General features: G+C 37.2%; 2 protein-coding genes across 3 annotated transcripts; one reads left to right on the top strand and one right to left on the bottom strand.

Annotated features, from left to right (window-relative positions):
- Positions 1-1959: 1959 nt before the first annotated feature.
- On the bottom strand, positions 1960-22889 carry LOC116170891 (probable ubiquitin carboxyl-terminal hydrolase FAF-X). Of its 2 annotated transcripts, none has more exons than XM_031487444.1 (16): positions 22787-22889; positions 22269-22351; positions 21512-22216; positions 18488-19632; positions 12362-13280; positions 11962-12315; positions 11564-11914; positions 9036-10014; positions 8607-8987; positions 7340-7594; positions 6968-7294; positions 4507-4788; positions 4174-4450; positions 3686-4029; positions 3354-3636; positions 1960-2715 (listed from the first exon to the last, which is right to left on the bottom strand). In XM_031487444.1, exons 2-16 carry the CDS (start codon positions 22320-22322, stop codon positions 2016-2018), a joined length of 7356 nt encoding a protein of 2451 aa, XP_031343304.1. In that variant the 5' UTR covers positions 22323-22351; positions 22787-22889; the 3' UTR covers positions 1960-2015. The 2 variants fall into 2 exon arrangements, with proteins under 2 accessions (XP_031343304.1, XP_031343302.1); XM_031487442.1 differs by having other exon boundaries at positions 22512-22848.
- Positions 22890-23476: 587 nt separating this feature from the next.
- On the top strand, positions 23477-26796 carry LOC116171885 (zinc finger protein 197-like). Its single transcript, XM_031488917.1, has 9 exons — positions 23477-23607; positions 23658-23725; positions 23776-24090; positions 24140-24305; positions 24353-24534; positions 24797-25189; positions 25233-25736; positions 25802-26516; positions 26559-26796. Exons 1-9 carry the CDS (start codon positions 23586-23588, stop codon positions 26648-26650), a joined length of 2457 nt encoding a protein of 818 aa, XP_031344777.1. The 5' UTR covers positions 23477-23585; the 3' UTR covers positions 26651-26796.
- The last annotated feature ends 262 nt before the right edge of the window (positions 26797-27058 follow it).

Here is a 27058-nt window from a genome sequence, read left to right as displayed (position 1 = left end):
GAATAAATAAATTTGCTCGCCCTGGTTAATCACACCTTTGACAAAGTCAAATTTGTCCGCAAAAGTACAATAATTACTAAGCAAGGATTCAAATTTAAGGTGATACCATTGATTGTCAATATCTATCAGTGAAACTTGAAAGTGTATTCGACGGGATAGCACTCCTTAACAAATCCAAAGAACAGCTTAAAAAATTCTTCCATTATGAGCTGGCACCCTATCCTCTCACGCCTGTTCGAACCAGTAGGAATGAGGAAGACACCCAAGTCAGTGTTAAATGACTTCTTTACACCACTGTATGAGGTAATAACTTGGAAGGATCGGCTTTAGTCATCAATGGTGGATTTTATCTCCACCGTGTTGTGTGAAAGAATGGTGAAATATTCCAATTAACCATCACCAAATACGTGGACTACCTAAAAAGGGATTACAACCAAAGTACGACCTGTCCACCGTGAGCGTCAAATCTGCTGAGCGCCTCCGCTGAAGCAAAAGGCACACTGCTCCAGAGGTCATTTTTATGAAATTAATGGTGGTGACCATGATCCAGGAAATACTTTAGATAACTTGAGATTTTGGCCTGTCTTCCAAATCCAAATTCAACTTGCCATCCCTACCACCAACATCCCAAGCAGCCCGCAAACATTGCTTGAGAATTTACCTACAAATACAAATATGGTTAGCATCAAAGGATGGCAGGCTTTAAAGTTTGCTCTTAACCCTGTTTCTACCTACTACTACCCACTATACATTTAGAAATATCCATGCCCCAACCCAGATTCGAACCAGGGACCTTTAGTACCGCAGTCGAGCTTCCATACAGGCGTTAACAATAAAAAAAAAAGTGAACCGACAAAAAGTCAGGCGGTTTTTTGCGGCAGCAAGTTTTTCATAAAGTCCTAAAATTGTCAAGTGAAGAAACTGGAACGCTCGCGGCAGTAATCTAAAACAAACAAACACCAAAAAACTTTATTGTAATTTACTGTGCAAATTATCCATTCACTACTGCTCCCATCTACTAGAAGAAAAAATCCTGTTCAAATAATAAACTGGATCTGAAAAAAATTCAGGAACTCCAGAAGGTCATATTACAAAAGAAAACATCGCCAAATTGTTTTATTTTATAGTTGTGACAGTATATAAATTATAATGGATGTTTAAATATAAGCACGGTAATTTAAACAATTTCAACAGACTTTCTTTGCAAGTAGATACTATTATGTTAATGAAGGTACAAGGAGGTACCAATATTTTGGTAAAATAATACCCGATCTTGATAACAATTATAATTCGTAAACAATTATACAAATACACGTATTTTTAAAAAAAATTAATTATTTATAGCAACAATTTTACAAATTGTGTGTTAAAATGCTTGCGTGTACAAATTATGACTTAAACTCAATCATATATCACAACTTTTTTTTACTGATAAAGAGCACAAGTTTATTACAATTTGTATTTACAATAATAGGTAATTATGTTAAAGACAAACTTTACTAACTATTCAAGGATGTAACACACTGCAAAAGCACGAGCAGTGTTGTAATTTCAACCAACAATTTAATGCACTGTTTCAATGGTTTTTTTATCGTAACATCACTAGGCTAAAACTTGTATCTACAATGAAAGGAATCGAAGTATAAAACCCTGCGTCACAGGCAGAAAGCTTCGGTTTTTGTGTTAATTGATTAATAAAAAATTTTTGGCAATTTTAAACACTGCTTATGCGAGTGAGGCGTCTCTCTCTATTATAATAGGCTGTAAAGGGACCTTGCAGAATGAAACATAAGCAAAAATGCAATTCGGTCAATATAAAAATTCGAAATGCGTCACATTTTTTATATACATACATATCACATGTCCCCTCCTCAAATAAATAGACAAATATACAAAATTTGCTCATGTACTGATTACTTTGTTAGGCACAGAGCCGACAACTATCTTCACTGACGACTATTTCTAGCAATCTAAACTATAAAAAGAATGTGACCGATGACTGAAAACGGATGTTATTAAGTGTTAGAGATGTTTTCGCAGCTTTGAGTGACGTCCGGCATTTCCGTGGGCGCCTCTTGACCAGGCGAAGTTTCCGTCACCTCCTCCTGAGACTCCTGCTCTTCGCTTACGTCGTCCTCGTCCCTGTCCTGCTCCGGCATGAGCTCGATCGCCCTCTCCAGAGTCTTTCGCGCGCTGTTAGACCTTTCGAGGAAGTATCCGTTGGAGCTGTCGTTGCTCTGAGCGGGCGGAGACCACGTGTTATAAGTACTCGCCGGATATCGTCGCTCCAGCTCGTCTTGTAACCACGCGATCGCCTGACCCCAGTGCCTGCGTATGTCCGCGTGCAGGTGTAGCATCATCAGTGCCGGTTTGCACTTGTTAAATAGGGCGACTAGGCATTTTATGCACTGGTAGGCTCTCTTCTGGTAATGATTTTTGGAACGCGCGATCGTCTCGAGCAGACCTTCCCTCTCATCGGGCACGCCTTTAATTGCGTTATGTATGCGATGAGATTGCCACGAATCCTCTAACAGCAAAACTGACAGTAGTAGCTCCATATGGTGCCTTAGTTCTTGACAGTAGGCGAATGCTATCTGCCACAAAAGCTCAGAGAGGACTGTTCTTGAAAAGTGTGGATTTTCCCACGAACAGAATTGCAGTAACTTTATAGAATCTTCCGTTAAATTTGTGTCTTCTATAACTTTCTTTATATAACTATAAGGAATTAGACACTATTAGTAGTTATATTTTCCTTATCTTTAAGCATTTGCGAATTGAAGCATTCATTCTGTATGAAGAAACAGAATTCTTTACTACTATGGAGGGACGGGATGATTTCTACTTGGGACATTTTGGCTGTTTTTGAAATGGTTCATTTGCTTCAGAAAAAATTAGTAACAGTGATAAATGGCAAACAGTAACTCATACATTTACCATTTATAATGATAGTCTCACAATTTAAATTCTACCCAAAACAAATAAAACACATTTTTAATTTTCCTGCTTGCAGTTGTTTTCTTGGCCATTGATGGTGGGTGATTGCCAAATTGAATCAATTACTGCCGATTTTTTCTTTTCTTGTTTTTTTAATATTAACATAAATGGTGCATTAATACCAAACCAACTCAAACCAAGATCCTTGAGCTGTAAGGCAGCCCTAGTCTAGTTTCACTAGGAGTATCAAACAGCAACCTTACAAGACACAATAAAATTAAATCTACAGATATTGTTATTGTGGATATCAAAAGCTGTAGATGAAAGAGGTCACTACTCTTTTGAGCATGCCCTGACCTTCAATTTCTATTACACAATTGCAGCATAACGGGTGTGCATACCCTCAAGCTTCAACTCACCTAGTTCGTCCGAAAAGTACTTCAAAAGCCTGAGGTGAAAGTGGCATAATGGGTTCCACACAGCTAGTATCACGAAATTGATTAGGCATCACTGTTCCACCCGTACTAGATTGACATTTACTACTGACATCGCAACATCGAACTAGACACGAGACAAGCTGATGCAACTTTCCCAATTCCGTGTATTGATATTTAATGGCGGGCCCTGGTCCCTCGTCCATTGCGACCATCATAAAGGTCGCGGGTACGTTCATCTTTAACAACTGCGTTTTTTCTTGAATTCCTTAAATTGCCAAGGTTAATAAGATAAATCGAACGGGTGTAAAACTAACCTTGACTAGCATACATATGAAATACGTTACAATAGTGAGGTAAATGTCTTCCGTGTTCGCTAACCTCTCGTTGTAAAAGTCCTAAGAGAGCTAATAGAATGTGATCACTAAGGGTTGCGTTCGGATCTGGATTATTTATACACGCGGGCGCCGGACTTGGACCGTCATTTAAAGAAAAGTGGGCTAATAATACTATGATCTTCATAAATGCAGTTCGTACCTCGTTACTGGGGCAACTAAGTAAATATTCACAAAACCTATGGGGATGGTTGAACAGCATGTGATGCGCAAACCATGATCGGATCGAAGGTGCCGTTCTCAGATGCATACATAAGACGTCACACCTTCAGAAAAGACAACGGTACTTGACCTTTCGATTCACATTAGAAACATTATTTCATTGGCCCCTCCCATCTCATACGTAAAAAGTTCAAAGCTAGTTGGGCGAGGCCAGCGAAATATTCCATTATAACGCTTATAAAACGTACCAATCTACTGCAGCTCCTCGTAAATTTTTTTTCGTATGCCAACCAGTGTGAAATAAAAATTTGCTCGCCAACTGTGTACTTAGCATCGATAACTGTTCCATCTCATTACTGATTGTATGATTCGAACGTGCAGTAGTAGTGCAAGTGATCAGTTTACGAATAAAATTGAAGTACTCCACCGAGAACTGACTGCGATGATGAAGGAACTTTATATTTTGTTTTCTAATACTATTTTCGATCGCCGTCGGCATTACCACGTGCGCTTCCTTTTTTTCCGCTAAGAACAAACGCAATTGAGATAAAGACGGTTTGGGAAAGGCTGTGTAATCTTACATATCGTCAATTGTTCAAAGGATTTCAGAATCGCAGTCTCCTCGACGTCCTGCCTCGTGTAAAAAAGCATGTACGCGTTCCACCATCGCTTTTGCCGCCGGTACGTTGTTCGCTTTAACATCGGATCGAAAACCTCGCCCATATAATCGCCGCCGAAACATTGCACTTTCATCTCCTCGTCTTCGCCCATTCGACATTCAGACACTTCGCCGTCGTCGAATTTATACCATCTTACTTCGACAGTGGGGTCACGATGTCTAATATAGGAGTAATAGTGACCACCTAAAAGCAAATTACGCCATTATTTCAGTGCACAAAATTCCGCAAATCGAATTAGCGCTCTAAAGCCCACTTCACACTCGCTTCACAAAAAGGCGCGAACTTTGTGGATGTGCTGTTGTGGAAGTCTCGTTTCTTTAGCGGACGATGAGAGCGAGACACTCTGTAGTTGAAAATTTACGTGCTGTAAACGTAATTTAGGTTTAGCATTAGAAGTTTCAGGCGGGACATCCTGTAGTGTTTTAGTTTATTTGTTTAGCACCTGAAGGAAACTCTGTCAAATGGACACAGAGTTTGAGGACTTTATTTAATGGTCATTCTAACGTTAGTTTTTTGTATTATAAATTTAGGATTGGTGTAGGCCATTTAAGGGTTTTTATTGTATTTAATGAGTGTCAGAAATTCAGGGTACGCATACTCTTCCTTTTTTACTGTGTCTATCTAGCATAGTATTATCATTTACTGTGTTATATATATTGCTGTGATATTTCGTCTGGCAGGACGAAATTTTGGGATTCTTAACTAGAATGGACAAGGGCGGTTTCCTATTTCCATGTAATTAATTTTCTTAATCTAAATTTTTGTTTGTTTCGTTCGTTAAGTACTTCAACAGAAATTATTGTTACGAAAAAGAGATCAAGGTTTGTGTTGTTTACATTTTAATCTCATCTTTGATTTTATTTAACGTAGATTTCTGAGAATTTTATATCGCTTTTATTCTGTTATCATTGTCGCTTAATTTAATTGACAGGTGGATGTTATTTATCGCCTTTTCATTGTATTTAAAAGGTAGAAAATTCTATTTTTCCTAGTATTTTGATTTAGTGTTATCTCTTAATGTCGCTTAAAAATTGATTACAAAAATAAATTCTACCTCTAGTTTAACTTACGTTAGTGGGGAAATTTTCTGTTGTCAACTGCTTATCATTGGCTGTTTTAATTTGTAATTTTGGAAGAAGGGTTTCCACCTTAAATAGAACGGACTGAGAAGAGGAAGGGCTTTTTGCCAAGTTCAGAGCGGAACTACGTTTGTTTGAGATTGAAACATTTTGTTGAAGTTTGAAGTTTTGTTTTGGGAGTTTTGACGTTTTTACCGTCAGTTTGTTGCCAGTCAGGGCAGTTTTTGAGTTGAGTGAAGATTGTTTATTTTTCGCGTCGGCGAGTTACCGCAGTAGTTTGGATTGTGTAGAGGCCAGCAGCATTGGAAGTTGGTGGAGTTTCCGTTTTACGGAGTGGCAAGCCGAGTTTGCGGCAGGTTTGAGTTGCGGCAGATTTGGAAGTTTGGACCTTCAGTAAAGTGCGTTACTAAGGTGAGGTCGGCGCCGACTTGAGTGTTTTTTTTTGTGTAATTTTGAATTTTGTTGTTTTTTTGTGTACCGTATTTGAGATTAGCAGTTTTGGACATGTACCGAATGTAAGTAAGATTAAGTTTTAATTTTAGTTTTTTTCTTTGTAATAATTGTTTGTTTTCCTTGTTGTTTTTTTTTATCGTGTAACCATTAAAGCTGAAATTTGTAATTCTCACATTAATTTCTGTGTTTGTCTTTCGAACGATTTCATTTCCTTTAATTTACTGTTTTCTTTGAATACTTGCCCAAGGTCCATTTTATTTAATCAAAATTCTTAAGATCGATTTGGAATTTAAGGTATTTGGTCTAACCCACTATCTGGTAGAAGTTAATGGATTAACTGAGAAAAGAGTCGAATTCATCCTCTGTGCACAGGAGAAGTTTTGTTCCGAGCAAGATAAAGGTTTCAGCTAGCTAGGTTTGTTTAGGTGTTTTGTGTACGGTCTTTTTGGCCTACGGACCGGTGCACACAGCATTTTTTTATTTGGCGCCCAACGTGGGGCCACACAGCATTTTTATTTGGCGCCCAACGTGGGGCCACAGCAATATATACTGGAGTGTTTCGAGCTCGGTTTCGAGGCAACACTGTCAGACAACATTTGACTGCACGTCATATGAAATTGTCTTTTACAACAAATTTTAAAGGGCTGTCTAAAATGACATATGACATGTGAGTTGCTTTTCACACCAGGGAAACTTTCGTGCCATTCATGGAGCGAATGTAAAGCAGGCTGACTGAAATGTAGAAGGACCTATTTTGCCCCTAAAAACTACAAAAAAAGGAAATGGATTGCAGGAGTCACTAACAACTAAAAAGCAAACCAACTACTTACCGGAAGCTTGCCCCGAATGCACAACAATTCCAGACAAACGATATTTAGTACAAATTTCATTACTACTGGCATCTAAATCACAGTCAATAACTTCTCCCTCAAGCTTTGCCAACCCACTAACAGTGTAAGGTTCCATATCCAAGTCGCGCGGAAATTCGAAATAATCGTTAAATTTAATGGCACACACCCGCTCGAAGTCGTATTCGAATCGCTTCAACTGTATTCCCAAAATCGGCGGTAGCTTCTTCACGCACAGCCGCTTGACCGTCACGACTTTTTTCGCGCACTTCTCGCAATAGTACGCGTCGGCGCCCTCCAGCAGCTCGCCTGCGTGAAAAACGTTAGCTTGGTTGCGACAAAAAGTGGAAATACCTTTGACGTATTGCTCCATTGAATCCTGCAAGCTGCTGTGATTTCGTATATCAACGCTAATAACGCTAAAGGGTTCTTCCTTCGAATACCTATGTGGACAGCCTTTGCAAATTTTTTGGTCCGAATACGAACCGCCTAAGATTTTGGACATGATCTGATCGTGCCCTAAGGTTTTTAATGCTTCGTCTAAACTTTCCACGAGGGACATAAAAAATTCGACAGCGTCTTGTTGCTCTCTCAAATTTACTGGCTCGCCTAAAATTCAATTAAAACCTGTTACGTCCTTTACCGTTTTTTTTTTCCAGAGTGGCCTGGAGTTTACGGCGGCAAAAAATAGCTCATTTTTCATTTTTTAAGTCAAAATCAAAAAGTAAAAATTAATGCAAATATTTATGCGACAATGAATAAACAATGACGGATTTTAAAATGTCTTTTTTTGAAAATTGTTTACTAGGGGGGCCAAATTTTAGATGGTACACCCTGTATAAGTAAATTGCTCTCAAATTTACTGGCTCGCCTAAAATTCAATTAAAACCTGTTACATCCTTAACCGTTCATTTTTACAGAGTGGTCTGGAGTTTACGGCGGCAAAAAATAGCTCATTTGTCATTTTTTAAGTCAAAATCAAAAAATAAAAATCAATGCAAATATTTATGCGACAATAAATAAACAATGACCGATTTTAAAATGTCTTTTTTTGAAAATTGTTTACTATAGTGCGTCCAAACCTCCAAATTCAGTATGGAGCTTATGGGAAAACAGTACATGGTTGCCAAACATATGTTACTGATGTAGTGCCTGTAGTTTTATATTACCGTAGATGATTTTTACGGTATAACAACCACACTTCCTAACCTCAATCTCAAAATACAAATTATGCATGCTTACTCCATATCTCTCTCTGATAAAGATTAAAGAAAACAAAATTTTACGAAAATTTAATGGTTTATATCACAATTTAACATTGCCAATACAATTTATATTAGCAATATAAATGTGACAGGTGACAGACGACTGATGAAATTACAATTTACAATTGACAACGTTGCCTTGTAGGACAAAGATAGTGTTATTTGGGAATCGCTAAAGATAGTAAAGGAGGTGTATACTCCATAAGAGCCCATACTGAATTTGGAGGTTTGGACGCGCTATAGAGGGGCCAGGGGTACACCCTGTATAAGTAAATTGCTCATTATGATTAGACCCTCAGACCCAGAGAATAACAACAATTTTTCTGTAAATGAGGTAGGGTAAAAGAGATAGATACCTTGCAACTTAAAATGTCGCCACAACCCCCGTGGTATATAATATTGTAGGCGGGAGCAAGCCAAATGACCAAAAATCGCCTGAACTTGTTTTAAAATGCCCACATTATAATCCTTCCTATTATCGTCCAAACTATTACGATCATCACAGCAATCTGTCTCCAGATCCAAACGATCCTCGCCTGAGAAATCTTCGTTCGGATCTGTAGCGGCGCCCTCGCACGCCAATAGGCCATCTCGTATACTTTCAACCATGTACAACTGTTGCAGAACAGAGTTCATGTAGCATGTCGCGCCCGCGTTTTTCAATCCTACAAAACCCTGCAGCGGACGAGGTCCGACTGTCGGTAAGTAATCCCATTCTATTAACGCAGTCTCTTGGTCTGTAAAGTTAGTATAAGTTATCAGTTGAGATAAGCCTAATGGGTGACCTGAATAAAACATGTCGTTGAGCATTGTTACAAGTTGTCTGCAGTTAGGTACACAATTGATGCACAAACTTATGAGCAGCTCGAATGCGGCGGCTTGTGTTTGTGGTGTATCACATATAGGTGTCGCCGGATCTTCGCCTAACTGCCCGGTACGATTAAGATGTAACATAAGTTTACTTGCCGGAAATAAAAAATCTTCTAAAAGTTCTTTAATTAAGTTACCGTTCACTGAACTACCCAATTCGCACTTCTGCTCGATACTCAAAAAACACAACAACTCGCGAGCTAAAGATAAGTGTCCCTCTAGTAAAACCTCGTGCTGCCCCCTTGCTTTACGCAACCATATAACCTCCCTCGTCAATAACGCCTCCACGTTCGAAAAAGGAAAACCAACCAAACACATGCAATTAGTTAAACGACATAACAACTGAAAGAATTCGTGCGAAGTCTGGGCATTTTCCAGCACTAATGTGTCCAATAACGAAATTAACAACGGCGTGATTATTTGCAACGCCAACTGACTCGCGCTACCGCAAGTGCAAATAATTATAAACTGTTCCGCGGCGGCCACACGAACGGCGCGACTCGGATTTAACAAAACTAAATCAGTCAGAAACATAGAAAACTGTTTATCGTGACAGAGCACTTCGAAACTACTTGGATTTAACACTAGCGCGATGCTCAGCAATTCCAACGCCTCCCTGCAGAGAAGTACGTCGTCCTGATGTAACTCCAGGGGCGCGTTGCGTTTCGTCGGATCGCACAGGGAGTGAAGCGTTTCCGGGGAAGCGTTTAGCGCGTGCAGGTTGGCACTACTGGCCGCCCATATCAGATGGACCAAGGCGAACACCGTCAGGCAGTCTGGTAGTTCCCAATTGAGAGCTTGACTGAATAGCGCCTGCGCTTGTCCAACGCTCGTCTCAGCTAACATTAGTTCTGCTAAACCTTGAGCCAACTTCATGGACACCTGACGAAGTGCCTGGAACAAAAATTGATTTGTTAAACAGATGTTAACATCTCTAAATGCTGTGACCTTATTAATAGAACACCCTGTACCGGGTGACCCAATAAGACTTCCTCTCCTCGGCCATATCTCGGGAACCGTGAATGAAGAATTGCTGGAAAATATTTTTAAGTTCTAAAAATGACCACCAGAGGGCGTAACTGCCATCTTAAACTTTTAAAATGTCATTTTCTTTAAATTTTGTACAATAAACTAAAATTTTTTTTCACATTTTAAAAGAGAACCAGAGTATCTATCATTTTAGTAAAAAAACTCAGTTATTTCAAAAACAAAGATCGTGTGGGGCATTCAATTGTTTTTGCAATAACCTGTTTTAACTTCTTAACGGTTAGGTATCGTCGAAAAGAGCATTCCTTGGGCAATAAGAATCAACCAATCAATATAGTTAATTTAGTTGAATTCTTCTCCGCCCGGGGGATAGTATTGACACCATGACCCAAAATCCTAAAGAAATCAAAACAATCAAATGAAATGGAATTTATGAAAAAGTAGCCAAATAACATCCAAAGAGGCCAGTGAAAACCGTTTTTCAAAATCTCGTTCCTAACCTCAAATATTGGGTAATGAGATTAATGGATCTTTGAAAGCCAAGGATCGCGCGGTAAATTTCGTAACTTTCTCCAGATGCCAGAACATTAATAACATTTTGTTTATTATTTTGCCTATTTCTCCGATTCATGGCAGGTCTATGGATGCTACCCGTTGTAAACAGGCGCTGGGCCAAACGCACAAATAGAAGATGCGGGCAGCGATGGTCGCATTTTGAAAGCACTCAAAATATATCGCCAGCATATTAAATCTGGTTAGAAATCGGCCTATTAGAAAAGATTACAAATTCAAAAAACTGCACTTTCTGAATGTAAACACAGCACAATAATTTACAAAATACGGCTGTGGTTATTTTATAATGCATCTTGTTTCATTTGTTTAATTTTCCAAGGCCTACCTAAAAGTGTAGGGTGCTTTTCCAAACAAACTTTCGCGCCATTGACAAATATCGGAAATACGTCAAAAGTAAATTTAAGATACAATTTAAGCAAATTAATTAATCTCATTTTCTCACTATTTAAGTTTAAAAAATTTTTAGTTTATTATGCGAAATTTAAAAAAAATGCAATTTTAAAATGTAAGATGGCAGTTACGCCCTCTGGTGGTCATTTTTAGAAGTTGAAAATATTTTCCAGTGATTCTGCATGACCGAGTTACCTAATAATTTTTTTACTCCTAAGTCATACGACGAACGGTTCCAGAGATATGGCCGAGGAACAGTCTTATAGGGGCCCCCAATACACATTCAAAACGAAATGCAACTTTCAAGAAGTAGTGAATAAAAAATCATTGGAAAGTAAATCCATTTGCTCCAACTTTATTCATAGCCTTGAAACATTTTACTACATTTAAGTAGAGCAACAAGTAGTCAGAGAATGGCATACAACAGTGAAAAATGAAGGGAAAGGGAAAGTTCCAATTATAACACTTACCTACAGTACGAGTTAACACTTACCGAATCTGCATGTCCAGGAATACTTCTTAACGCTTGCTTCAGAAACACGCCCGGTGAAGCATTATCACTATTCGATTCCAATTCTGGAGGAGTGTGATCTTCGCTTAGCCGGACAAGTACCTGTGCCACAGATGTCAAAATTAATTTACAGATCTTTATAACAACAAGGTACGCCGAACGCCTAGTGACCATATCGGCATTACACATGAAATTGTTTTTAGTAAACATCTCCAGAAACCTGTGGGCATCGCCGGAAATCATAAAATTATATTGAAACTCGTAGGATTTCTCGGATAGCAGTTCAGTCGCTGGCATCAGCAGCACGTATAGAACTTCCAAGTTGTACAAAACCTGCAACAGTCGTGTTTGAAATGTTTCGAACAGTAGCAGTGACTTACTTCTGCCGGGGTGGCACTAAAAAATAATGTGTCTACGTTAATTTCGGGTTCGTGTGAACCATTAAAAGCTAATAACAAATGATCAACTGTCGTGGTATCGCAAGGCATTAATTGTAAAAGGGCATTTGTACTATCTCTAAGAGGAGGAAATTCTTGACTGCCAATGTTATACAGCTGACAAAAAAAATGAGTGTAGACTGGTTGCGTCGACATTAACACGCCGGGTAGTAAATTTTCCGCCTCCAGATTTGGACTATCGTACGGATGTTGTGGCGATGACGTAGAGCTATCTGAGCTACTGTCTTGGGACGACGCCATATTGGAATTGACCTGAGTAATTTTGGCCGAAATAATCTAAAACTAAAAAATTACCAAACTGAATGGTAAGTAAGATCCATACCATTCGGTCACGAAGAGGGATTTGACCGAGAAGTTTCCTATCGTCGGCGGTATCCAAAAGCTCTCCGTTTATAAAAAGTTCTAACTTACAATGTACTACTGGCTTTATCCGTCTTAAAATATATCGCCGGACCGATGCTATTGTATCGTTCGTATGCGTGGTAACTTCTAAATCCTCTACCGGACGATTGGGGCTGGAGAACCGAATAATTAATCCCATATGTTTCCCTTTACATGCTCGATGTAATGGTAGGATCTTTCGTTCGCCCAAAAAAGCATTATCACATTCGCTAAGATATTCGTGTAGTACTCGCAATATGCGACACATTTTAACCGCCTCCGATGTAATACTATTCTGCAATTGGTTCAGATCAAATTCCTTATCCGTTTCCGTTTTGGTCTTCTGATAAACCGTCGATATATCGTAATGAGTTCTTAAACGATCGTAACACTCGGTTATGTAGGTCTCGTGAAAAACTAACTGAGATGCCAACAGCCTAGGTCCTAAATTGGTACTAACTTCGCGAAGTAAATCGATCGCCCGCGATGCAATGTCGTCCGAGCACAAGGTAACAAGTTTCCATAAATAATCTAAGCCTATTAAGTCGGGATCGTCCGTAATAATCGAACGCCGTTTCGGTTTCAGCTTGCCCTCCTTCGTGTTGACGGCCTTGAAGAAACGTTCGAAACATTTTATGCCGCTCTCGGTGAGTAGCGTCGGTTCTAATTGTAAAATGTTGTTTTCGAAGAAGTCCTTGTTTATGCCGGGATCCAGGTCCGGCTCCTCGCCCATTAACTTCGAGAACCATCGAAAGCACGCCTCACGATCCGATGCGAATACGGCATTTTCGGCTAGGCACTGCCAAATTTGTTTCGCCTGCTCCGCGCACAGCCATAATTGACCATCTTTTAATAAAAACCTGAAAATTTTCAATTAATTACAAATGACGGAAAGAGTAAAGGTGATATTGAGGCTAAGACATGTACACAATTGCATAACTTATAGAACACTGGGCCAATGCTAAATAGCTGCTGGTGCTCTGGAAACAGGTTATGCCCCTTCAGTGAGTGTACAGTACTCCAGTCGCTTCCTAATACTCACACACAGTTTTCTGTATTCTATGTGCCAAGAGAATGTATACAAGAACAACTAGATCTATGGTTTATGCACCAGAATCGAATCAGACAAACTAGCAGAAGCCGATCAAGAACATCAATACACAATAGACTCCTAAAGGCTCAATACAGGAAGATAAAGAGGCAAAAAAAGGCAACAAGGTAGAAGCACTGATTAAGGGTTTATTTTAAAACGGACTAAAGGTCTAAATTTAAGGTCTAAACTTATTAAACCCCTGCCCTAAAGTCACTAAATATAGAAAGTACCTCAATCTATTGGGCTTGTGTGTTAGAGAGAGAGCGCATGATTTTTGCCCAAAAATGGCGGAAGTTACCAGATTCTAGTATCTTTAATGTTAGGGATTGTTCCACCTGTTTGGAGATATTTTTCATTGAACTGTATACTAACGTAACTGGAAGGGCCTCGTCCGTATATCTTATACCGGCAGGTGTGTGTCGTCAAGCGCAAAGAGAGATATCGTTATACTAAAGGATATCCATCTCTTTTCAACTCGCACAGGTAGATTGTAAATTTCTACCGGCATCAAAAGTATACCCAAATTTGGGGGTTAGGACGCTTTTTTATTTTATTCTGAGTAGCACAGAGTTTTGTTTGCTGTGTTAGCTGTGTATAGAGACAATTAGAACAGAGTTCATCTTGTTAAATTATTAATATTTTGTGTAGTGCCTGTTTTCGAAAATGGTGCATCATTGTGTGGCTGTTAAGTGCAGTAATGAACATAGCAAAGAAAAGCAAATTCCGTTCCATCTGTAAGTATTTGCATAAATTATTATGTGATTTATATGTAGTAGTTAAACTATAGCCTAATTAAACAATATAGAATAATGTTTTTCTTTTAAAAAAATACTAAATGTCTAAGGCCTATATGCACCATCAACATTAAGCCATGTTTAAAGTTAAGTGAAGCTATAAATAAACCACCATGAAGCGAAGCTTAAAGTCCATACCAATTATTGTCTCAACAATCGGTACCAACGCTTTTAAGCTCCACTTAACTTTAAGCGTGACTTAATTTTGACGGTGCATATAAGCACAATAGGTACATTTAGTTAAATTATATTAATGTATGTATTAATTAACGACATATATGTTATTTTTTAGTTTCCCATTGAAACGCCCAGCAATCTTAGAACTTTGGAAAAACGCAGTTCGGAGAGAAAATTGGTATCCCTCTAAAACCAGTAAGCTTTGTGGGGCGCACTTTCTTCCTTCCGACTACCAAGATAAGCCAGGATGTACATTGAAACTACTTAAAGCAGATGCTGTTCCATCAGTATTTTCATTTCCTCAGCATTTACTGAAACCAAGTAAATCAAGAAGAACCATTGTAAAAAAACAGGTAGATATTTTATGCGATTGTTTTGGAAGGCGATTTTTAAAAAATAATTATTTTGTTTTAGCCTAACATAACTGCCAGTAAAGCAGAACATATGGATATAGATTGTCCACCATCTACATCGACAGCATATGTAGCCACTTCTAAAGACTGTGGAACTCAGACATTGGCAAGTAGTTCAGTTACTGCATTAAGACGGCAAATCAAAACCCTGAAGCAAAAGGTTAGAAGAAGGGACTTAAAATTATCCTCTATGAAAGAAGTAATTAATGAAATTTCAAAGAGTGGACACAGCAATACTAATTTAGATGCTGTATTAAAAAACTATTTTGAAGGTGAGATTCTTTACTTAAAATTATTTTCAGTTATAGTTCTAAAAACGTCAATTTTTATAGGTCTACCCTTAGAATGTTCTTTTACAAAAAAACAGTAAGGAAGTAAATCCAACACAACGCAGATATTCGTCAGTCATGAAACAATTTGCTCATACTCTATATTTTTATTCCCCGAAGGCCTACAATTTTTTAAAACAATATTTTATTTTACCAAATGGACGCACTATTCGGAAATGGCTAAGTACTGTAAATTGTGAGCCAGGAATATTACAGGAGGTGTTGGATTATTTGAAGGAAGAAGTGCACAACAAACCCTTCTTGAAAAATTGTGGACTAATCTTAGATGGAATGTCAATTAGGAAGCAAGTGATTTGGGACCATAGTAATGGGAAATTTACTGGAAATGTAAATTATGGGGGTATTGTTGAAGTGGATTTTGAGATGCCAGCTACTGAAGCTTTATTTGTGCAAATTGTTAGTTATAAGAACAATTTTAAATGCCCTGTTGCCTATTTTCTCATAACTAAATCGGACGCCTTTCTACAAACTCAGATAATAACATCTTGTTTAAGAAGTTTATATGAAAGTGGTATTGTAGTCAGATCCATAACAGCAGATGGCACTCAGACAAACATTAGAACATTTAATGAGTTAGGTTGTAATGTTTTAGCCGATAATTTAATTCCTTATTTTTTACATCCTTGCACAAATAATGTAAAAGTGTATTGCTTATTAGATATTTGTCATATGTTAAAGTTGGCTAGAAATGCATTAGCTGAGATTAATTTAAATTCAAATGCAGGAGAAGTTAAATGGGAATATATTAAGGCACTTGACAATATGCAATTTTCGGAGAACTTAACATTAGCTAATGCATTAACAGCAACCCATATTAATTATAAAAATAAAATAATGAATGTGCGTCTAGCAGCTCAAACTTTAAGCAGCGGAGTAGCAGATGCTATTGAATATTTAGAACAATGTGAAGTTCCTGATTTCCAAAAAAGTGCTGCTACTGTAGAATTTATTAGATTTATAGACAGGGCATTTGATATGCTAAATTCGAGAAATCCATATGGAAGGGGTTTTAAGGCACCTATCAGACCTCAGTCATTAAAATATTATGAAGAAATATTTAACAAAACTAAAGACTATTTAAAATCATTAAAAGTGAATAATATTTCTTTACTTCATCATCAACGTAAAACATTTGCAGTTGGATTCATTTTAACGATGGAAGGTATAGTTGGTTTAGCTAAAGATTTATTTAACTTAAATAAAGAGCCCTTTTCATATTTTTTAACATACAAATGTTCACAAGACCATCTAGAGCTCTTCTTTTCATGCATTCGAAGTAGGGGAGGTTGGAACAACAATCCCAATAGTCAGCAGTTGAAGTGGGCTCTTAGACAACTAATATTTCGAAATTCGATAACTCCAAGTGTTAGTGCTAATTGTAGCGATTTTGCGACATACTCTACTCCATCTTTTGAGTTCAGGTCAGAGGAGAGGCACAGAAAAGAAATAGCACAAGATTCTGGTGAGGAACTTTCTCAGATTCAAAACTTTATAAAGGATTTGGCAAATGTGAAATTGACAGATTTTCAAGAAAATGTAATTTTCTACATTTCCGGATACATAGTAAAAAATCTAGTTAAAAAAGCAACATGTAACCATTGTATAGAAATATTAGTCTATAAAAATAATGACTTACTAGACCATAGTTATTCTGCTTCAGATGAAATATATAAAAAATTTGTGAACCATGTTACTAGAGGAGGCTTAATTTACTCTTCTAAAGTAGTCTATGAGATTGTGAACTTTGTTGAAAAACAGTTTCGCCTTCTAATCGAACAAGGAGGTGTTTTAAAAAATACCTACAATCTGAAACTTTTATTAACAAACCCGGCAATTCACAATTTTTCAGCAAAGATTCACATCTTTAAGCCAACGCATCCAGTAACAGAAGAGTTTCTTGCTGAAGATTCCCATGAAATTCAGATCATACGGAAAATAGTGGATGTCTTCTTGAAATGCAGAATGCACCACCATTCCAAATTAAAAAATTTAGAATTTCATGGAAAATCTGCAACAGTTCGGCAAAAAATGAATAAATTAATTTTATTTAATAATTGTTAAATGTATAAACTATAGGTATTATGTAAATGTGTGTATTTAAAATAAGTGCATTTTAAAAAATTCATCTTTTTTGTAAATTATAAATCATACACCTACAAAGTAGGACAATTTCAACAAAAATACTGATAAAAGAGAAAATTTTAGACATTATAAACCCATACTTTTATATGCATCAAAAAAACAACTTTAAACTTAATTTTAAATGGTCTAAATGTTTGCGAACATACAAAAGTATTCAATAGACTAGTTTATTTATGAATTATCAATTTAAAATACAAAAAGATTTTACAATTAAGCATATTCACTCAGGATAAAGATAAATATCGTTTAAAGTAATAAGATAAAAAGAGACAGATACCCTTTACTACTGCGGGTTGCCTACAAATTTATTTGCCTCATTTATTTGTTATAGCGCAACCGTTCCAGTTACGTTAGTATACAGTTCAATGATATTTTTATAAAATATGACAGTGCTATGAAATTAGGTTATAAAAAATTACAGCTATTCAGATTTTATTTGTCAATTTTTTTAAGTTGGCAGCAAATTTGCCCAAAAATGGTGGACGATTGCGGTACTTTCTATATCTATTGACTTTACCCTGCTCATTGCGTTCTCGTTAATTTTTAGAGTTCTGTTAATTTAAAGGTACTGTTGCAGCCAAAATTTGATCACAATTTGATTGAGATTAATATGTTATTTAGAGTGCTATGAAAAACAATTCCAAGTCAGTCAGCCACTATTTGTTGTAGGGATGTTTCATTTATTTTTTAATTATTTATCTGATAATTCTATGGTCACACCATGAAAAGTTATTGCCGATACACTGTATTGTGATCAACTTTTGGCCGCTACTGTTCTAAAAATTAAAGTGCAATACATTGGTCAGCCAAGCATATGGCAAGCTTTTTCTAATTTTTGTACATTCTGATGTGCAATCAAAAAACGAAGAACATTGAAGAATATCGAAAAACCATAAAATACATAGAGAAATCCAAGGAACAAATACTGAAAAATTGTTATGCCTTACAGGACTAGTCAAAAATATATAATCAAAACCCTTCTAGTTTTCGGTGTAGGGGGGTCAAAAATATTTGGTTTAATATTTTAGAGAAAAGTAGACAGGTTCAAAATTGTGATCCTTAGGGCGACTACAAATATTGCTTAATTAGTTTTCTTACCTTAAAAAATTAAGTCGTTCTTGCACTTGAAGAACATGACTATAGCGACCGTCTGGCAAATAGGTGTCGCTAGTAAGTTCTGGGTGTTCCTTAACGAGAACACGAAGCCTATCCATATAAGACGTAAGAGTATTTGTAACTAAAATAACTAAAGAATGTTGGTTTTGCAAACGTTCAATCACTTCCTGCCTATAAAACATATGATGAGACCTTTGGGCGTGCATTCCGTTTGTCGATGGTTCATAAAGACAGCAGATCTCTCTGATCTGCTTTAAAGCGGGCAACGCCCATTTGTCACCGGATTTAAGCTCGTCGACGCACTTATCTAGCCACACGGTTTTTTGAGCATCTCTCTCTTGCGAGCAACTGTAATCCAAAATTTTAACGTGGGCCGCTAGGGCTTGGTCCATAATTTCAATTGTAACATCCTCTGAATGGGCCAGATTCCAAAACAAGGTTAAGACTTTATGCGCCATAACTCCATCTTTGTCGTCCTCGGCGAGCCGTCGAATTAATTCCAGCAGCCGTTCCTGTTGTCGTTTCGAGGCCGACGTCCAGCTGCTTTGGAAACATTCGAATAAATGGTCTAACTGCTCGGGACTAAAATCCCACGCTAACTTCGCCAGCAGGTCGTGAACGTTTTTCACAATTGCCTCGTGTTTACCAACCTGCGCGCACCAAATCGCGTCCAAATCTGACAAACTCAACGCGCGCTCCTTTATGACGAACCTCAAGATCTTCTCCAGCTTTTCCACGTACTGGGGCTGATGCAACGAATCCCGTAATACTATTTCCAATACTCTATTCTCGTTCAACCACTTCGCCATACGCTCGGGAGTCAAAAACTCCTCCTCCTCGACGCCGTGATGACGATTCGGGTAGTACGCGACGCTCGATATCACTTTGTTAATTTCGTTTAAGGCATTCATCTTCCCGTTGAAGCTAGAGATTTGCAACTGTCGCAGGATCATTTTTAATCGAAAATTTTCCAACGTTCGTATTAATTCCTCCTGATTTGAGACACGCAGCGCTAAATTTTTCGACGATTTTATAATGGCGGATACAATGTCGCTTTTCGTTTCGTTTTTCGCTTCGCGTTTCAACTCTTCGTCCGTTAACTTATCGAGAATACCGGGAACCATTTCCTAAAAATTGATGACTTGGGTAAATTCATATACTGCACGATTAAAAATAACAAATAAAAAGATGATTTTTTTTCTCATATTAGACAAGCTACTAAAACAAAAGAAAAGAAATAAGTACCTACACATCTTGAAAACTATAGGATTAAAATTTGTGGTGCTAAAAGACAGGAAAACCAAACAAACGATAGAAAGTTCTTAAAACAATGCGTTTTTGGGGCTGCCTTTTTCGTTTTCTTTGTGTGAATTTAACCAACTTAAATTATCTATTAATACATTACATTCAAAATTTTATTTAGACTTTTATAATTCAATATTTACTTATACCTAAATGTTTATTACTCACAAATGGTTGAAGATAAACCTATGCCCTCACAGACCTTTTGGTAGGAAATTTAGTCATCTAGCTTATCTTTATACATTCCTTTGTACCTAGTTCGGTTTGCCCTGCGTTTTGAAATAAATGCGTGCGATCATGATTTTGGTAAGAAAACTCCACTAGTGGTAGTTTCTCTTACATCCCAAACGGGGATCGCTTTGCGCTTATACTAAAGATAGGGAGTTCATCACCTCTTACCATTTTACACGATGGTTTTATCTAAGAAGTTCGCAAGAGTATTTTTTAGGTTTTCGTAAGGGTTATTTCACTGCAGTAGCACATGTACAAATTCTAGACAGTACACACGCAGGACCTGGTAGTACACTAGCAGGACCAGGCAGTACCAGGTAGTACATATACAGCACCTGGTAGTATACTGGCAGAACTGAGCAGTACCATACATCCGGTTGTATCCGTGTTTAGTGTGACTGTGGGAGTGTCAATATTATAAAATATGAAGCGTCCGTCAAGTGCCCATGATTTATCATTTTTGAATCTCGTTTTGAGGTTTTGGGATCCCGACTTTTGATAAAATAAAAAAAAAATAATTGTTGAAGAAAAGTGCCATTTCAGCCATAATACGGCAAACAATTATTAAGAAAAGAATATGAAATTATGTGCATATGCATAATTTTACAAATATCAGATCACTTTGATTAAATCAATAGGTATATAATTTGTAGTCTTGCATAGCAACCACAGAAACAAGTATTTTGTGTAAATAGAACAAATGAATTACCATTACTTGTCATTAAGATTAAACTGACATCTAAAACAATCTGTTTTACACAAAATACTTGATTCTGTAACATCGAAATCTCAATGTCCAAATCTGTTTTCCTTTTTTTTCCGTAAGGTTGTTTCACTATTCTATTCCTTACACTATGCTATTGCTTATTTGAGCCCACCTAGTGCAATAGCAATCGTTAGTGGGATTGACAGCCACAGCCAGACTGGCTAGTGCATTACCTAATTACTCAAAAATGGTTGAAGACCCCTTGTGGAACTTTTTGTAGGAAATTTAGTCCTCTACAATTTATCTTTATACATTCTTTTGTACGTATTTCGGTTTGCGTTTTGAAATAAATGAGCGCAATCGCAATTTACGTAATAAAACTCCATAAGTAGAACACCATAAAATGGCTTCACTTTGCGCTTATACTAAAAATACAGAATTCATACACCTCTTACTATTTTACACCATGGTTTTATCCCCAGGAGTATTTTTTAGGTTTTTGATTGATGTTTTTATGAGGAAACCATGATTTCTAATTCTTTGTAAAGATATTAGTTTTTAGAGATATTTCTCTGTTGATATCCTTCCTTATATTCCTACATTTCGCAACTTTATAGTACTGACTGAAATCCTTAGCTTAACTAAATCTTGTCATTGCATTATCGCGTAATTTCAATAAAAGTTAATCAAAGTGCTAACCGTTCTCATTGGCTTTGCGTGTCTTTTCGAGGCATGAACATTAAATAGATTAACTAAATGCAACTTACTAAAATTGGCAGTAAGTATTTATTCACAGTATGCGGGGTTAAGTGCTCGTGCGCTAATCCGAAAGGTCTCAGTAGTGCGAACACTACGGAAATGTTCAGGTTCTTCCCAGACTGAAATCGTTCCAAAAGCAACTGAAAACCGCCCAACTCTCCGAACTTATTCAACAGATCGACTAGCCAACCGCGTGGATTTCGTAGATCGTTAACGGGCCTCGCAAACAACTCTTCCTCCGATAAATTCAGTGTGGCGTTAACGGTTTCGCTCTGTCTACTAGAATTAAATGCGTGAAATTTGCTATTCGGATTAAAAACCATCGCTAATAGATCTAATAACGGGAACCAGTCTTGTGTAAGCTTTAGAACGCATAGCTCGACTAATCGTACGCAATTTTGATTAATGCACAGGTGTATGTTCGATTTCCAACTGGAGACTGCGTCATCTGTTAGTATCTTCGTAAACGATATTGTTAGTCCCTCTCGAAAAAATCTCTGGCACGCTTCCGAACGGGTATCTAACCCCTTTCTGGCCAGCTCGATTGACGCATTTAACAAACATTCCAATTCCTGATCCGGTAAGACGGGCACGACCCAACGTAAACTGGATATCTTTTCATCTAAGGAAGCCAATTTATCTAAGGGAAAGTCAGGTTCGATGTTATCATCCTGATGTTCATCCCGATGATCAGAAGGGCCGGGTACCAAACTCTACAAACAACGAGTTATAAAAAGGTGTCACTAATCTATCGGTTTGAATTACTTGGGTTTCAGGAGGTTCTCCTGATAATCCCTGACCTCTTGTTGCAATTGTCATATTGGCTTAGTGTACTGGCATGATCAAACCTGGAACCAAATGCATCTCACTCACAGTTAAAGCTTAACGAAGAAAAAAAGGGTTTTGGTGGTTTATAAAGTTGACAAGTGTCAATTTGAAATAAAAATACAAAGGGAGTGACAGTAATGACAGATAATTTTGAAGTTGAAAAGAAAAACTTTGGCTTACCTATCAAGGAAAGAATTGTAATTTACTAACGCACTAGATTATAAAGTAATAAACGGCGTGGAATTAATTTACGTAAAACAATTCAAATTTTGATTAAATGTACGTAAATTACACCGGCCACATACAAAATGGCGCCCAAAGTAATGATTAAAAATTCTATAAATAGGTTGTTTTAACAAAGAAATTACATGTCAACAGAAAGGGTTTCATTTAAAAATGATATTCGTTTTTAAGTACTAAAAAAACACGACTTTAACATTTGATTGTTGACGTACGGTATTATTTTTGTAGGCACGTCGTGATTAGAGTATTTGCAAATAACTGCTGCCAATTTTCCATTTAGCGATTGATTGATTATTTAGTAATTTTTTTTCTTTTGTTGGATCACTGTGTGGATGTGTCTAATGATGAGTACCGATTCTGGAATCCTGAATTAATTATATTGTATATTATATATACAGTGAACAGTGATAATATTCTTTAAAAGAAAACTCTTGAAATGACTATCCTTCGCCCTCATCAGATATTTGTTACTACTAGACCGCGCATACAGTGACACCCAGCGTATTAAAAGTGTTTCCACAATGCTTAGGCAACATATCATACACATAAAGACATAAAGTTCGTAAAGGGATTTCAAAAAATCCCCAAACATTCGAAAGTCCACAGGAAGAAGTAACTGGAAGATACGAAAGAATTCGACGAGTTCGAAGAATTATAAGGATCTGAAAAAGTTTAATCATGTAAAAAAATCGAAGGAATCTAAAGAATAATTGCAGACTTAGAAGAATCGACAGAATTATAAGAGTCTGGTTTTTCCTTCAAAAATTAAGAGAATGATAGATTCCAATGTTTTCCATTGTTCGTGACGGTCAGCAATTACATCAAATCAAAGTAATTTCTCTATTCTTCCTGTTCAACTGAATAAAGTTCGGCCTTAATTCTCGGCATATTTAAAGCACCATTTTTTATTTACAATTTACGAATCACCCTGTAAGAGTTAAACTTACATAACCTCAAAAAAGATCAAACTAAATGAGGGAATACACCAGTTTTATTTGAATTTAATTTACCATGAGTGAAATTGAAAATTCCGGTTTGTTGATTTTTCGTCAGGAATAATATTCTACCCTCTTATGATTTCAGACCCTTGCGGAATATGTGGCGAGGCCCATCGATATTCTCAATGCGAATGTGTACCCTTCACAAAACATGTAATTCTAAACTTTCCCTGTCCACCGAATTCACAAGACCTCTCTTGTAGATACCTGACAAAGTAGCTCTGACTAGAGCTCGTGCAACCTTACCGGAAGTTGTTAACATTCGAACAATGGCAGACGGCACCTACGCGATTTGCGCTAATACGTTCATCGGGAAAGGCACCCAATTAGGACCGCTGGAAGCGCGAACATTATTAACTTTGAATCCCATTATAACATTTCCTTTAAAATTGTTTAGCACTAACGAAGAGGATCTCTCAGGGTATTACTTAGATACTGCTGACGAATACTGCTGTAACTGGATAATATTTATATCACCTGCGCAACATGCGGAAGAACAAAATGTGATTTGTTTTCAGGTAGAGTTGTGAAAAAATAGGTTTTGCCATGCACTTTTACGTATTTTAGCATAAATCCGAGATTATCTACATGTGCCTTAAGGACGTCCATCCTGGAGATTATTTAAAGGTTTGGTACTCCGATTACTATGGAAAGAAAATGGGAAAGAAACCACTAATGCCTTATAGCCTTTCTATTCCGACCAAAAACACTGATATGCCAAAGGAGCCTGTTGGTAAAGTTTACAATTATTTTGAGCAGTTCAATACGCCGTCGTTACAGATATGAATAAGTTGCTGAAGGAGCAACAGAAATTAGTGGACCGAGAAAATTGGACGTGTAAGTTTTGCGGTAAATTAGAGAACGACATTGCACGTTTTTCCAATCACATCATTGACCATTACACCCGAAAAAAAGTAAATGTAAATTGCGATGAGTGTGAAGGAACTTTTTCGACAAAAAAGGTACATCTTTGATTCTCACTTGCGTCATTCATTTTGGTACAAATTGAGGCAACAGTGTTGTTCGTTTTCCAAACAAAATTGGTGCCTAATAGCTCAGAGACGATTTGTTCAATACATTTCGTACATGCTTCTACACATTTTGAGGCAATTTTTAAACACAGACGTAACATTAAGTGGGGGGCTCTGATCATAACTTGAAATTTTGACGTGGGCCAATAAGTATGATCTTTATTGAAAGATATGACAACAGAATATGTTTCAGAATTTAAGGGTACACATGCGAAAAGTACACAACAAATCAATTGCAAAGGAAGAGCACAAAAGTTCCGAGACTGACAATGTGAAACCAAAAGAATCCATAGTGGGAGGACCGTTATTAAACTCTTTATTAGCAGATAGTTTGGATAATACCAATCTAATGTTGTCAAATATGGATTTAAATTTAAACGTTTTGGAGAATGACGCCCTTAGTCTAGCTGTTGATAATCTGTTGACTGAAAACGTGAAGGAGTTAGATCATTTCAATTTCGATATAACTGAGACTCAAGAACAGTTTGTTTGTGACATTTGCTTGAAGGTGTTTACCAAGTTACGATATTTAATCCAACATTTAAGGACGCACACCGGCCGGTTTACTTGCACTTATTGCTTGAAGGTAATTTTCTCAATGGCTGAAGTTTTCTAATCTTTCGTTGCAGATATTTTGTCGCAAAGAAAATTTGATCATGCACAGTTGTGAGAGAGATACAAGTCTTATACACGCGTGCACAATTTGTGGTAAAACTTTTTCCTCGGAAAAATACTTAGATCGACATACGAATCTTGTGCACAAAGGAGTGTATTTATGTGAAAAGTGCAATAAGAAAAATCACTCCCAAAAAGATTATAAGAATCACAATTGTACTGCTCTCTCCAATAGTGCAAAGCAGGTTTTCCCATGCAGTACCTGTGGTAAGAAATTCTTTCACATTCGCTATTTACGAAAACATGCGAAGAGGCACAAGCAAAAAGAAAAGGTGGCACCATTGAATGAAAATTTTACATGTGAGGTTTGTGGTGCTAACCATAAGACTCGCGCCGGCTTGTTCCTACATAAAAAAACGCACAGTAACCCATCATTCCAATGCCCACTGTGTGAAAAGAAGTTCCACAAAAGTGACACGCTTCGTGAACACAAGCTGTACCGACACTCAGATCAAAAGGTAACTTTCTAGCTGGAAACTTCCTATCAATTATTAAGTTGAGAGTAATTTCAAATTCTTTATAGGTCACATGCACCATTTGCAAAAAGGAACTTAAAAATGAGCGTATCTTGAAAGTTCATATGAAACTTCACACAAATTTAAACACATACAAATGCGATAAATGTCCCTGCAGTTACGCTCAAGCTTCCAGTTTAAAGGCGCACAAATTTACCGTTCATTTAAACCGCTGCAAAGTATGTCATAAGGAATTTCCATCCGCCGATCTCCTAGCGATCCATCAGAAATCGCACGTCCTCAAAGAATTCTACGTCTGTCCGATTTGCAGCAAGTGCATGAAGCTGAGAACCTCGCTCGTTCGACATATCAAAAAGTTCCATCCGGACCAAGATCATGTCGCCCTCGTAGCCAAAATGCAGGCGACTCCCGCCGATCTGGTTCTACCATCTGAAGAACAGAGCGATAAGGAGAACGTAATCGCGGAACAGTCGACCCTATCCCAACTCGTTTCCACCCATGAATCGGACGACTCCAATTTTGATAGCATCGTCGATAACTTCGAGAACATCATGAACAGTTACAATGTAAATAGTAACGATAATTTGTCATTGACCGCCTATACTGATCCGAAAACAAGCGACGACCGGGAGATGTTAGATTTCACCGATTTGCAGATGGATATTGAGAGTAGTTTTGATGTTGGTTCTATCGGTATTAGTAACCAAGACATCTGTTTGTCTATGCCCGATTTAACAGAAGCTGATCAGGAGATTATGTTGGGTACGTGCTTGCGAAAATTTCTTTGTGTAATTTGTCTTTTAGGTGATAATGCATTTATTATGGAGAATGGGACTATTGTTGAACCAAAGGATCAAGGGAACGTACTTGTATATGTTTTGGATAAAAATCTTTAGTTTTTTCATTTTTTGTTCATTATTCTCGTATTGAAGAGTTAATTTTTCGTTTGGGATTATATTTTATTTTCGTATTCATTTATTTTAGTCTATGAAATCACCTTGTATGTGCCCTATTTTTTTATTAAATGGAGTTTTTCAAGTAAGCGATTATTGATTCCATTAGTAATAGACTTTTTAACTAAACGATTATTTGATTATTGAAACAATTAGTTTACTGTTAAATATCAAACGAAGGAAATTATATTGAAAACAAGATGATAGCAGTGGCGTAACTCCACCCTAGCGAAGTGGAGGAGTCAGCTGCAGAAAAAGGGATCTGATAAAGTTAAATTTTACCTAATTTAAAAGTATTTAATTGAGTTGATTACACAGAAAGTAATTCAATACTGTAATGGAATCGATTAC

This window comes from Photinus pyralis, unplaced genomic scaffold (genome assembly GCF_008802855.1).
Source record: "Photinus pyralis isolate 1611_PpyrPB1 unplaced genomic scaffold, Ppyr1.3 Ppyr1.4_LG5, whole genome shotgun sequence".
In the NCBI taxonomy this organism is placed as follows: Eukaryota; Metazoa; Arthropoda; class Insecta; order Coleoptera; family Lampyridae; genus Photinus; species Photinus pyralis.
This window is presented reverse-complemented; position numbering and strand designations above follow the sequence as displayed.